At 40.1% G+C, this 15366-nt stretch overlaps 1 protein-coding gene across 2 annotated transcripts in view; it reads left to right on the forward strand.

Annotated features, from left to right (window-relative positions):
- The window catches only part of CEPT1 (choline/ethanolamine phosphotransferase 1), a 198338-nt gene that overhangs the window by 96546 nt on the left and 86426 nt on the right, over positions 1-15366 (forward strand). For both annotated transcript variants that reach the window (XM_075853544.1, XM_075853545.1), the window contains exon 5: positions 12743-12827. In XM_075853544.1, coding sequence (XP_075709659.1) covers positions 12743-12827 — 85 coding nt within the window. The remainder of the gene's footprint in view (positions 1-12742; positions 12828-15366) is intronic.

Below are 15366 nucleotides of genomic sequence, written 5' to 3' on the forward strand. Positions count from 1 at the left end.
CTCGGGCGGTAATGGACTGAAGCACCGGCCTCCGAAGCAAAGGAGCACCTAGCGGATTTTGAGCCCTCTTTTTTATTAGGCACCATGTCCGGTTTGAAGAGGTCTTGTGGTGCCAAAACATTGGAAACCCCCCAAAAGTGACCCCAATTTGGAAACTAGACCCCTTGAGGAATCCATTGTAGTTTTCATGGGGTGCATGCGGCTTTTTGATCAGTTTTTATTCCATTTTTAGGTGGCGTGGTGACTAATAAACAGCAATTGTACTATTGTTTTTGTATACTTTTTTTTTTACAGCGTTCACCGTGCGCTATAAATGATATATTAACTTTATTCTGCGGGGCGATACGATTACGTCGATACCAGATGTTTATAGTTTTTTTTTATGTCTTATGGCGTTTGCACAATAAAGTACGTTTTGTAAACAATCATTCACTTTTTGTGTTACCTTATTCTAAGAGCCATAACGTTTTTATTTTTCAATCAATAAAGCCGTGCGAGGACTTATTTTTTGCGTAACGAACTGTATTTTCCATCAGTACCATTTTTAGGTACATGCGACTTTTTGATCTCTTTTTATTCCATTTTTTGGGAGGTGAAGTGACCAAACAATTGTGATTGTGGTACGGTTTATTAATATTTTTTTTTACGGCGTTCACCGTGCGGGATAAATAACAAAATCATTTTGTAGTTCAGGCCGTTACGGACGCGGCGATACCAATTATGTATAGTTTATTTGTTTGTTTATATATTTTTATTAATAATAAAGGACTGATAAGGGAAAAAGTGGGACTTTTACTTTTATTACTTTTAAAACTTTTATTTTCTTATTTTTACACATCTTTTTTTAACTTTTTTTTTACTTTATTACTTTGTCCCACTAGGGGACATGAGGGCAGGAGGCCCTGATCGCTATTCTAATACACTGCACTACATGCGTAGTGCAGTGTATTAGAACTGTCAGCTACTCACTGACAGCAAGCATAGTGGGTCCTGACGTTGTCAGGACCCACTAGGCTTCCGTCTATGGCATAGCCGGACGCCATTGTTTGGTGTCCGGTTGCCATAGTCACCATCGCCGGCCGCTATCGCGTAGCAGGCCGGCGATGGCAGCTTAACCCCTAAAAAGCCGCGATCTCTATAGAACGCGGCTTTTAAGGGGTTAATCAGCGGGGACACAGCGATCGGTCCCCGCTGTAGGAGCTGTGACAGCTGCTGAACAAGACAGCAGCGTCACAGCTCCTGTATGTGTCGGGAGGACGGCCGAAACGGCCGTTACTCCCGAGACGTACTATTACGGCATGGAGCGCGAACGATACAGCTGCCATGACGTAATAGTACGTCAAGGAGCGGGAAGGGGTTAAGACACAATCTTTTTCTCTAATTGGCCAGAACTGCTCACGTGAGTGTCTTAGTCTGTGAAGCGCTGCGGCCATTTTGAGAAAATACAGAAGGGACCCTAAAGTGGTGGATCCACGGCAGAGGGGCGCAACTGGAGTCTGCCTGTTAACATTGCTTCATATACCCAGCATTTAAAATCTTGTCATGGGACTGGAGGGTTGCTTTAACGCCCCCTTTAAATGTAACTACTTTTCATATCACCAGTGAGTGACCTGTGGCTTAAAAATTTGTTGACAAAGATCTAATAGTTTTATCCAGCCTATGAGTACTGTCATTTTTTCTCAGCTACGGCTCTTGCAAGAACCTGCGTTTGGCAGCAACGCCTATTGTAACTGTCGCTACAAGCAACATCTACATCATGCTGCCAATTGTGATAAACAATAGTATTCTATCTTATTGAACTTTTCCTGCAATCGCACTGGCGAATTATTGTGAGTGCTCATAAACGAGAAAGTGCTTGGAATTTAAAGGTGTAGTCCAGCAACATTGCTTCATGTCAGATCTCTGAACCCCATAAGCCAGTGGTCCGCAACCTTCGGCACTCCAGCTGCTGTGAATCGACAATTCCCAGCATCCCCTGACAGTCTTTGGTTAAAATAATAAAGGCTTTTGGCTGTTAGTGCATGCTGGGAGTTGTAGTTTCACAACAGCTGGAGAGACGAAGGTTGCTTACCCCTGCCATAGACAGTGGGTGGAATTTATTAAGACTGGCTTTTCATACGCTAGTTTTAATATGAAAGCGCTGGAGTAAAACGAGCCTAGTTTATTAAGGGGCGCGCACTTGTTTATAAATTGGGGCGCGTCTCTGGCTGTCCATGCGTCACAGAGTGAAATCTACAGTAGCTAGGAGCTGCTGTAGATTTCTGCTATAATTTCTGCCAGTTTCTGAAGTAAAAAATAGTAAATTAAAGTAAATGTGTCAGGCTGCGGGTGGTCCTGCCCCTTCGCTAAGCTTTTGCCCACTATTTTAAAAAGTGCGAAACAGCACAAAATTCGCAATCTTTCTTGCAAAAGAGAACTGTTGCAGAAAATGTAATGCCACCCCCCCCCCCCCCCCCCCCCAGTCTTCCCAGTTTTCACTTATTGGTATTATCTTATGTACCAAGTAAAGGCCCATTGATGTAACCGACTCTGTTTTAAAATGTTTCGTTAAAGATTTTTAGCAACTAAAATCTGAGTGGCCCCCACTGAAGCGTATTGTGGTGGACAAGTTTGTTTCTGTAACTCCCATAGACTTGAATGAAAATAGCTGCCCACGGGGCCAGAACAGCTTCCCCAGAAAGTTAACAATGTAAGGTCCTATAGAATGGAAGAAAGAGTAGTCCGCCCTCTTGAAGTGGAGGAACTTGTAGAAGGGAATGATTCAAATAAGTACAAGTTTTAATTTCATAATAGTGCTAAATATTTAAAAGCTATGAACACCTTTTGTGGCCTTTTTTCTTTTTTTTTTTTTAATCAGAACGTGATTAGTGTAACTTTTTAATTAGTTTTTATTAAAAATTTGTTTTACTTTTGGAGATACAGCTGTTCTGTATTCTCTATACAAAACCACGGACCTGGCGGGTTCAGTGTCGGCGAACTATCACATCTAAGTTCATAACTCCTAATCCAAAAGTTTAAATGGCTTTTGTAATAAAAACTAATTAAGAAGTTACACTAATCACACTGACCTATTTATTTAAAAAAAAAATAGGATTAATGAGATCATAAGAGAACACTTTGGTCCTCCCGGGCCTTGTTCACCACGTTACTAAATTAAGCCGTTTTGAAAATGAGAAATGAGCAGCATATGTTGTGTTTTCAGAGTCCAGCGCTCTGACAACACAGCCATGTATGCAACTTATCGAGCATTGCTCATATCTGTATGCCAGTGAGCATATGTTACTTGGGTTTGAAAAAGGCACTTGGCCATCAAGTTCAACCTCTCTTTCCTGTTGTGATTCTCCTCACTAAGCTCGCTAAGGCTAGCTGGCAATGTCTAGACGTCCCCCACAATTATGTTTACAACAGAACTTCAACGCACACTAAACTATTTCAAGGATTTTATTTGCTTCTTTCCAGACAAAATGAAATCATTTTTAACCCCTTATTGACCGGCGATATATCGGTCACAGGTGATTGCTGGTTACCACTCTGACTGATATATTCGTCAAAATGACGCAACTGCCGGTATCTAAGATCACGCCTATCCTGACTATTTAACCCCTTAGATGCTGTATTCAATTGTAACGGCGGCCTTTAAGGTATTTGAAAGCGCTACCTCTGTTACCATAGCAGCTGGGTTTCTAACCAAGGTCCCAAGGTCATGCCTCCAGCGTGTTAACACTTACTGGCAATAATGCTTTTAATACTTTGGATTCCATTATATAATCGATCAAATGATAGTTGGTTTAGTTGCCCTAAATTTTTTTCATGAATAGAAAAAAAAAAATTATGACGTTTTTTAATAAAATAATCTCCCCAAAAAATAAAGTAACCCCTTTTTTCATAAAATGTTTTACATTTTTAAAAGTAGTTCACCCTAAAAAATATATATATACTTGGTACAGCTGCAATCATAATGACCCTTAGAATAAAGTTAACTTATTAACTTTTGGCATAAAAAAACCAAAACACTGGATTGTCTTGGGTTCATTTTAACTATTTCCCAAAAGAAAAAGTTTATAAACATGAGTCAATAAATTGGATGTACCTCAAAATGGCACCAACAAAAACCGCAGAAAACAAGCCATCATACATATGTCAACGGACAAATAAAGTAATCGCTCTCCGAATGCGGCAACGCCAAAACATGTTTTTATTGTGCAAAAGTACTAAAACAAAGAAAAAACATAGCTAATATCTTTGTATTCCCACTGCCCCATAGAATTAAAGAGGCTCTGTCACCACATTATAAGTGCCCTATCTCCTACATAAGGAGATCGGCGCTATAATGTAGGTGACCGCAGTGCTTTTTATTTAAAAAAACTATCTGTTTTCACCACTTTATTAGCGATTTTACATTTATGCTAATGAGTTGCTTAATGCCCAAGTGGGCGTGTTTTTACTTTAGACCAAGTGGGCGTTGTACAGGGCAGTGTATGATGCTGACCAATCAGCGTCATACACTCCTCTCCATTCAGTTAGGCAGCGCATAGGTATCCTTTTATATCGCTATGTGCTGTCTTATACTAACACATTAACAATACTGAAGTGTTTAGACAGTGAATAGACATTCCACGGGATGTCTAGTCACAATCCCTGCACTTCGTTACTGTTTCTGTGGTAGTTACAGCAGAGCAAGCGTAATCCCGTTGTAACCTGTCATCTACAGCGTAATCTCGCGAGATTACGCTTGCTCTGCTGTAAGTACCATAAAAACAGTAACGAAGTGCAGAGATTGTGAATAGACATCCCGTGGAATGTCTATTCACTGTCTAAACACTTCAGTATTGTTAATGTGTTAGTATAAGACAGCATATAGCGATCTAAAAGGATCCCTATTCGCTGCCTAAATGAATGGAGAGAAGTGTATGACGCTGATTGGTCAGCGTCGTACACTCCTGTACAACGCCCACTTGGTCTAAAGTAAAAACACGTCCACTTTGGCATTAAGCAACTCATTAGCAGAAATCTAAAATCTCTAATAAAGTGGTAAAAATAGATCATTTTTAAAAATAAAAAGCACTGCGGTCACCAGCATTATAGCGCCGATCTCCTTATGTAGGAGATAGGGCACTTATAATGTGGTGACAGAGCCTCTTTAAGTTAACTTGTTATTTTTATCATGAGGTAAACGGCAGAAAGAAAAAAGCAGAAAAATAATGGCGGAATTGCTGTTTTTTTTTTTTTTTTCTTAATATGGGTTGTTTTGTTTTTTTTAAATCTTCCCAGAAAACATTTTTGGTAAAGCAAATCAATACATTTATATGTATCCCAAAATAGTACCCTTGAAAAATACAACTTGTCCCACAAAAAACGTTAAAAAAAAGTTTAAATGTTATGGTGGAAAAATGAAAACGATTGCAATCGCTTGGTCTTTCAACCCCTCCTAAGAAGAGTGAGTATGGAGTGGGCTCACAGGCTGATTTTTACAGCCGACGCCTCTGCAGTTGGAGGGTTTGGAAAGAACTCCAATGCTCGCATTTTAACCTCTTAGATACTGTAGTAAATAGCGACCGTGTCAACTAAGCTGTTTAAAAGAGGGGGTAGCCCCTCCATCAGCTAATCCGCTTGGCGAACACCGTAAATAAACAAAGTAAAGTGGCAAAAGAACTTCGGTCACCTTGCCTCCCACAAAAAAATGTAATAAAAGGTTATCAAAAAGACTCATGTGCCCCAATATGACACCAACAAAAACTAAAGCTCAACCTGCAAAAAACAATCCCTCACATAGTGTAATGACGGGGTAGGGAGACAGACAGGTGAGCCCTAAACTACCTGCCACTCAGTTCCTGCCTACTTGCAACGGCCCGTCCTAGGCGACGGCGTAAAACTGGGCAACGGTCCCTACGCTCAATAAGTGCACGACAGACAAACAGACAAGGGTACACAGAAGCTAAGGGAAATGGGGCAGTTGCCCACGGCAACACAGTGAGCAACAAGAGTAGTGAACGAGCCGAGTCAAACCAGGAGTGCACGAGGTACAAATCGCAGAGCAGGACCGTAGTCCGTAAAGCCAGGGTCAAAAATGAAGCAAGGTCACTAATCATAGCAGGAGCAGCAGAGCCAGGAAACGGAAAAGAATCACAGGCAAAGGAGGAGCAGGAAGTGAAGGTATAAATAGACAGAGGGCAGGAGCTAGCTCCGTCTGGCCAGGCTGTGATAGGCTCTCCCACTCCTCAGCCTCACTGGTAGAAGATCGTGTCACTCTCTCAGACTTAGGAGCAGGTGCAGACTGATTACCCACGGGCGTCGACACAGAAGCTTTGTCTGGCAGATCCTTTAGGGTATGTTCACACGATGAGAGGCATTTACGTGTGAAAAGACAGACTGTTTACAGCTGCCTCGTTTCACACGTAAATGCTCCTCCTCGTATTATGCGAGGCGTCTGAGACGCTGGTAAATCTTGAGCTGTGCTTCATTGAGTTCAATGAAGAACAGCTCAAATTACGTGGCAAAGAGGTGCCCTGTACTTCTTTGCCGAGGCAGTCCATTTACGCGTCGTCGTTTGACAGCTGTCAAACGACGACGCGTAAATTACAGGTCGTCTGCACAATACGTCGGCAAACCAATTCAAATGAATGGGCAGATGTTTGCCGACGTATTGCAGCCCTATTTTCAGACGTAAAACGAGGCATAATACGCCTCGTTTACGTCTGAAAATAGGTCGTGTGAACCCAGCCTAAGGCCTCATGCACACGACCGTATTTTTTCCCACCCGTAAATACTGGCGTAAATACGGGTTCGGTGTCACACGTATTCCACCTGTTTTGCACCAGTATTTACGAACCCGTGCCCGTAAATATGGGTCCGGTGTCACACGTATTCCACCCGTATTTACGAGCACGTTTTTGGTGGCAAAATAGCACTGCACTAATCGGCAGCCCCTTCTCTCTATCAGTGCAGGATAGAGAGAAGGGACAGCCTTTTCTGTAATAAAAGTTAAAGAAATTCATACTTACCCGGCCGTTGTCTTGGTGACGCGTCCCTCTCCACATCCAGCCCGACATCCCTGGATGACCTGTGATTGGCTGCAGCGGTCACATGGCCTGAAACGTCATCCAGGACGTCGGACCGGATGTCGAGAGGGACGCGTCACCAAGGCAACGGGCGGGAGACCGGTCTGGAGGAAGCAGGAAGTTGTCGGTAAGTATGAACGTCTTTTATTTTTATTTTTTACAGGTTTATACTGATCGGTAGTCACTGTCCAGGGTGCTGAAAGAGTTACTGCCGATCCGTTAACTCTTTCAGCTCCCTGGACAGTGACTATTTACTGACGTCGCTTAGCAACGCTGCCGTAATGACGGGTGCACATATGTAGCCACCCGTCATTACGAGAGCTCCATAGACTTCTATGGACTGTCCGTGCCGTTATTACGGCCTGAAATAGGACATGTTCTATCTTTTTCAACGGCACGGGCACCTTCCCGTGAGAAAACGGGAAGGCACCCGTCGCCAATAGAAGTCTATGAGCCCGTTATTACGGGTCGTAATTACGACCCGTAATAACGGGAGTTTTTACGGTCGTGTGCATGAGGCCTAACACATAGCTTAATTGACGGAAAAAGAAAAAAAGATCAACTTAGATGGGATTGATATTATGGTGATCCTATGTGTGAAGACACACAGGACACGGTCCCTACCGAGCCGTCTGTTCACTGACTGAATCGGCTAATAGCGAACGATGCAGCTTCATCAGAAAAACGCTTGAAAATTTTTAATAGAAGTCCATTTAAAAAAAGGTTTAAGAACACCTAACATTTAATAAACAAAAGCCTACAAAAGGTGTCCATAGTAGAAGTTGGAGTAAAAATGAAACTCCAGACAAATTTTCATAATTTAGTGAAATGGCTCTTATAGGGTCATTTAACATGCCAAGGTTGTTAGTCCTATCACTCTGATCCTTGAAATGCAAGTTTCAAAGGTAATCTGTACACTGTAGGCAGACCTCCAAACTGTTTAGGATTCAACTGGACAGTCCCAGGTTTCAGCGGTTGTCCTGTTGCCTCAGGAGGTCAGTCCCATGTCCCTATGCTGTCACCACGCCCTTTCTCACACTGTTGCCAGTGTGACCATTTCATGAAGTTCACCACGATTCCTGGCTGCCTGGTCCAGTTGTACATTCCTCCCCCACCTGATGCAGTACTTCTGGCATGTCCTGTCCTGGTGTCCGTGGTGCAGGCTGTAGAAAACACTCTCTCACAACAGCGTGATGTAATAATTGTCACAACTGATTTAAAATGTATACAAAAATGTGTAACATACAATTAAATTTATGGGAGAAAAATATTTAGATTCTAACTTCTGTAGTATAGACCATTGTATATATTGTTAGCAGTTGCACGGTGACAACCATCCAACGCCCAGTGAGTATCATACACAGACCGTTGCCTCGCCAACTGTACCGCAAAGTGTGCAATGTCAAATCAGGCACAAAAGTTTACCTGAACAACCCCATTTAAAAAAAGAAAAGAAGACCTAATGCTAAAAGTTAACCTGTTGTCCCTTCCACTGTTAAAAATATTTAACAGATTTTTGAGGTTTGGATTATAGGGATGGAATTACCCAAGGGCATCCACTTCCCATTTCTCTACAGTGCTTTCAAGACATTCCCAGACATTTTTTCAGTGTGGCACAAGAGGTGAATATTTATCTTTTAGGGGTCCAACCTCCATCTTTTTTTTTTTTAGCAGTGGGAGAATACTTATGTTATGTGAAGGTGGAGGCTGGATAGCATTGGGCGTGGTTAGAGGACTGTGCAGGAGAATTTGCCAAAACCGCTTCTCTGCCATTGCTTCCTGCTCTGCAGCTATTGGCTGAATCTTTATCTCACAGACTTCCTGCTCACATGCCCCTGCACACACTCTGCACCTAATACTGAGCGCTCTCTACTCCGTTTTAGCGGTCTCCTCCTACATTTGTATGAGAAAGCAAATGGATTAATAAAAAGTGCTCATCTTAAAATGTTGGTACTGGCAGGTACAACACTGTGACAAAGGTGCACTACAAAGTTAAAAGCTGTTGCCTGGTCTAAAATAGCAACAATAAATCGATTTGCCAAAGATAAACCTATAAGGAGGGAGAAAAAAAAGACCACACATGGAGCTGCTAATAGGCAATATAAAAATGAAAAAAGTTCATGATTTAATACATAATATAATGAATTACAGGTTGACAAGCTACACGTTTCAATGCCGGACTGGCATCTTCATCAGGCTAATAAAAATGTGGCAATTAACAGCAGTTTGAAAAATTAGTAATTCATTTAGCTATGTATTTAAAGTCGAGAAAGGCGGGTCAAAGAGCTGTGATTACATTCCCAAAAAGAACATCACATTTGTGTTTGACAGTTTTTCAATAAACAATTATTATTTGATCACTCACACATAAGGACTTCAACATTAAAAATTAAAAATCTAGAGATTTAGAGACGAAAATATAAAAAATTATGTGCATGAATAGTAACCACAATGTATGGTATATAATATAGGACAAAAGATAAAATGGTCTGAAAAAGGATTATACAGAATTATTGGCAATAAACACAACTAAAACTAGAAATGTAAAGTTGTAATGTTATTTCAATGCAGACTCTGTTAGGTCATTCAAACCATTGGGATGCAGGGTCACAATTGTTTGAATGACCATGCACATAATTTTTTATATTTTTGTCTCGAAATGTTCTATATTTTCTTATCTAAATAGCCCTTTTCAATTTTCTTTCATTTAATAATTATTTTTTATTTTTACTTTATATATACCGTATATATATTTTTATTATCCATTATTTATATTTTTGACATTCATGATTATTCCGACTTACATTATTTCTATGCAATATTGGCATAGTTAACAAATTAAAGAGTCTGTCACCACATTATAAGTGCCCTATCTCCTACGTAAGGAGATGGGTGCTATAATGTAGGTAACAGCAGTGCTTTTTATTTAGAAAAACCATCTATTTTTACCACGTTAGGAGCGATTTTGGCTTTATGCTAATTACTTTCCTAATGCCCAACTGTGCGTGTTTTTACTTTAGACCAAGTGGGCGTTGTACAGAGGAGTGTATGACGCTGACCAATCAGCGTCATGCACTTCTCTCCATTCATTTAGTCAGCGCATAGTGACACTGCGTTGTTCACTATGTGCTGTCTTATACTGACACATTAACGTTACTGAAGTATTTAGACAGTGACTAGACGTTCTTTCCAGCCAGGACGGGATGTCTATTCACAATCCCGGCACTTCGTTAACGTTTGTGTGGTACTTACAGCAGAGCAAAGCGTAATCTCGCTGTAACCTGTCATTTACAGCGTGATATCGCGGGATTACGCTTGCTCTGCTGTAAGTACCACAGAAACGTTAACGAAGTGCCGGGATTGTGAATAGACATCGCGTCCTGGCTGGAAGGAATGTCTATTCACTGTCTAAACACTTCAGTAACGTTAATATGTCAGTATAAGACCCCACATAGTGAACAACGCAGTGTCCCTATGCGCGGAGTAAATTAATGGAGAAGTGTATGTTGCTGATTGGTCAGCGTCATACACTCCTCTGTACAACGCCCACTTGGTCTAAAGTAAAAACATGGGCATTAAGAAACTAATTAGCATAAAGCTAAAATCGCTCCTAACGTGGTAAAAATATAGTTTTTCTAAATAAAAAGCACTGCTGTTACCTACATTATAGCGCCCATCTCATTATGTAGGAGATAGGGCACTTATAATGTGGTGACAGAGTCTCTTTAATTTACTTACCTGGTTTGGCTTTTTGCTTTTCTACCTCTGGTCTGAGCTATTATCCATACCATCCTTTTGTTGATGCAAGTATAATCCTTGTCGTCTTTTTCCCTTGCGTGTCAATTTGCGTTCCATGATCCTTTTTGGTCCTCCTCGGCCACCGTATGCTCGCGGTTGCCTTGACGCCAGGGACGCTATCTCCGCGCCGCCTGTGTCTTATCCTTTTCTTACTCGGATCGTGTTTCTCTGCACCGTGCCTTTCCTTCACCAATTGGGTGAGTAATATATATATATTGTTACATTTTGTATATTTTCTCTCGCAAATAACGAAATATTTGCACATACTTAACTAGGATGTTCTGACAATTTTTTTCATCATGTACTGATCTATTTACGTATTTATTTGCAAACATTTTGTATCTTTATAGATCTCTTTAATTTTGAAGTCCTTATGTGTGAGTGATAAAATTGTTTGTTCAAAAACGTTCAACTTGCTGTCAATTGCCACATTTTTATTAGCCTGATGAAGACGCCAGTCCGGCGTTGAAATGCGTAGCTTGTCGACCTGTAATTCAGTACTAAGTGTTTATTTTAGAGTAAATACAGGGGGCAGACAGAGCAGGAAGTGTGTGGGGTAAAGCTTTAGTCAATTTCTGCAGAGCTGTGGGTGATGTCAAAGAAATGGAAGCTGTTTTAGCAACTTTCCCTGTAGAGTCCAGTAACTTGGAGACTTTGTTATTTCCTTGAAAAATTGCAGTTGAGGGACCAGAGTAAAATTATTAAGGACCTTGGCCTAAGGCTGTGTTCACACATTGCGTTTAAAATAGTTTTTTTGTTTCTTTTATTGCTGCAGATCGCAGCAAACCCGGGGCATAAAATGTAGTTTCACTGTGACGTGTGAACCCAGCCTTCGACTCGGCAATGTTTCATCCAGTCAAATTCGTATAAGGATAGCTTGACGTTTTATTGCAGTTAGTGTTAAATACATTGTCAACGTATCTGTGACATTTCTCACATGTCCAAACATCTACGGACTGTCTGACCCTGAAGCAAGAATTGTCTGCTCTGATCGTTGTACATGGAGTCAACCCAGTATTCATTTCAAGACCTCTACACCTGTTACCTTGGAATAAGGGGATAGATCTACTGAACATATAAATACTGACATACACACTGCAATTTAAGACTTTCTCCAGAATGTATGTATTTTTTTTAGTTTTTTTTAAAATATATAATATATATATATTTATTTTTTGTAAGCCCTCCGAAGGAAAAAATAAATAAATCCCTTCCCTGTCTACAAACCCTACTGAACTGAACTGCATGTATCTTTACTGTGGTACTCAAGTCTGTACATTTCTCTCTCCCTCACAGTTTGTGCAATGTATAGGACACATGTACATTGCTTTTGTCCAGATTAGGAATTGAGGACCATTGGGTTCCAGATTACAGGACCTTTACTATATAACAAAACTGAGTATATTTGAAGACCTTTTATATTTGTGATTCCGTTGTTTTACTACACTTGCCAGATTTTCTTTCCGGAATTCACTCTGAAAATAGATAAGCTATATCATACTGTAATTATTTGCATTACATTTTAAAGAACACATTTGCATTATAGTAATTACAATATGCAGGAATATCCATAGTGTTCTTTGTGTAAGATAAATACTCTGAGAATAAACCACCCATTTGACATGGCCTAACAGGGTTAGTGACTCTGTTCTGTGCTTGCTCATCTGTTGAAATTTAGTCCTGCCATTTAAAGCATATTTCCATTTATACATTTATGCTAGTACAGTGTGTACATGGGATGTTATTAAATTGGCTGTTTAGTTTATATAAATTTGATTTAATAAGCATTTTAAGGTTTTAATAGCAGAATAAACAAATATCAACTTCTCTCGAATTAACTGTTATAATCACATATTTTGTCTTTTTGACTTCTTGCATGCAATCAGAATTGATGTGACTGAAGTGCAGATCTTCATAATTACCATGCACTTATTGGCTGTGATCGGTGGACCAGATTTGTGGCAATCAATGGTAATTCCAATGATGATACCTATTCGTAAATTTGCTTTTAATTTAACAAATAAGACCTGTACCTTTTACCACCAAATATACCTGTACACATACTAAATACTAGGTGATTCTCAACCTTGTGTCTTTTAGGGGTACTCGCACTGCTCTCATACTGTGCTGCTGTTAGTTCCTCTCCACCTGGCTGCCATTGCTAAAATACCGCACCATGTAAAAAAGGAAAATCTCTCAAGTACACACCTTTAATAGTTTTTCTGAGCTTTGGACATTAAAGAAGAGTGCTAATAATCCACTGAAAGGGAATGCCTTTATGTAAAGGTTCTTTTAAAACCCATACCTGATGACGTGTGAAGGGAAAAAAAATCCTATATATTACTTAGTTCATTTATTCATTAATGTTCATTAATATTATATATTCATAGTTAAATATTTATATATAATGTGTTTACAGTACGGTAGCTGTTAGCGTTTTACTAGAGTTTTTGGTGCGGTTTAAAACGGCAGAAAAACTCTGTGTGAAGGAGGCCTTTAGAAAAGTAAGATTTCACAGTGTATGTTCAGTGTAGAATAAAAAATACGTTTAGAATTACTAGAACTCCCTATTTAGTATTAGAAGTTTAAATTCATGTTCCTCTGCATAAATAGTTTTTAACCTCCCGTATGCCTACATTTTATTAATTTGAATTACAGCAGATTCCGTACTCCTCCTTGTCTAAAAATACTCCTCAAAAATGCTAAGAGGAGTATTTATACCCTGCTGGAAAATATGTAGTGCGACCTCTGTGGAGGGAGGTAACGCACCGTTGTCAATTCATACGTTTTTAGGAGGTATAAAAGAACGACGGTATAACCAAGTAGCCATCTCTAAAAACCTTCTAAGGAATGGAAATTGGTCAAATAGTGTGCATTGGTAAGCCAACGGCAAAGATTACTTAGGTGGGGGGGCGCTCTATTTACTGATTGATTGAGTTTTGTGGCAGTAAGAGAGGGGTTTATATACAGGGCCTCCTCCAACTCATTTGGTTGCGCCGTTGCCTTGCATATGCAACCTGGCATATGCAGTGCAGCGATGAAGTCGGGCAGAAAACACCTTGCTGCACAGTGCGTGCCCATGCAATGTCGCACTCAAGAAATTTGGAGGGGACTGGTAGTAAAAATTAACTGTGTTTTCTAAATACAGCACCAGAACAAAGCTCCGTACATATATACAGCACCAGAACCATGCTCCGTACATATATATATTTATATTTATATATATATATATATATATATATATATATATATATATAATTACCAGCACAAATACAGCTCAGTACAGAGATCATTTGCAACTTCAGTTTAGCCATATAGGTTTGTACGGCTTAAAACTACAGCTTCCAGCATGGCCCGAACAAAAGGTAAGGATTTTCTGGGAGTTGGTGTTTCCCCCCCAAAAAATCACACCTCCCATCATCTTGCTGCTGAACATACAGTGACTACAGTTCTAACTAGAGGCAGTATAAACCTTTACATTGAGTGACTCACAGGTGATGTCCTCTCAAATTCTAGTCGTTCTCTTTCTGTTTTCTTCTCCATCAGGTCCAGACCTCTATGATGAATTCTCCCAGTCATGGCCCATTTCTGCAGTTTGCCACTCGGATGTCTACAGCCTCTCACTTTTCAAACATTTGCGCACCTAAAAACGAAGATTAAAGTTTTCATGGTGACACACACGCACGCACACACACACACCCCTAAATATAATCGCACCATACCCTGCTTCCATGAATGTAATCGCAACATACACGGTGTCCCACACACAGTGCCCCCTGTAGATATTGACAACCTATAAATTACAGAAGGTACATACCCAGTAATAACAAACCAATCTGACATAGATACTAGGTACTACTTCAATATACGGCTAATGTCTATTAACATAGTTTCAAAAATAGAAATATCTTTATTAGTAATCCATTAAAAATAAGAACAGTTGTACATCACTATACACAAACATTACATATACACTTGAGACAATTAAAATCAACAGAGTAGTAGGACAATGGGAGACACGGCAGGTTTAATATGTATGAATACAATTCCTGGGAGCAGTATATACTGACACAAATACAAAAATATATATATATTCCTAATATTATAGTATAAAAGAGAAGAGTGGGATTTGGTATACACACATGCATATAATAATACTCCAAAATTGATCAACACTCACAAATGTGTACGTTTTTAGGTAGGTCACGAAATGATAGCGTATGAACAATGAGTGCCAAATTTACCACACAATGGTGATAGGTCCAAATAATGAATATACTAACTACATTTGAAAGTCCATCATGGCAAGATTTCCCTTCAAGTGCAGAGCAGACAAACTTCCTGCCTTCCTCTCCGTCCCGACGCTGAGCAGGATTGTATTACAATGGCGACAGGAGAGTGGATAGCAGGGGGGCGTTAGGGTGGATTATTAAGGCGACACTGGAGTGATTTTCTTAACCCCTTAACGCTCCAGGACATACTATTATGTCATGGTAAGTGCATCGTTCGC

Source organism: Rhinoderma darwinii, chromosome 2 (genome assembly GCF_050947455.1).
Source record: "Rhinoderma darwinii isolate aRhiDar2 chromosome 2, aRhiDar2.hap1, whole genome shotgun sequence".
Lineage (NCBI taxonomy): Eukaryota > Metazoa > Chordata > Amphibia > Anura > Rhinodermatidae > Rhinoderma > Rhinoderma darwinii.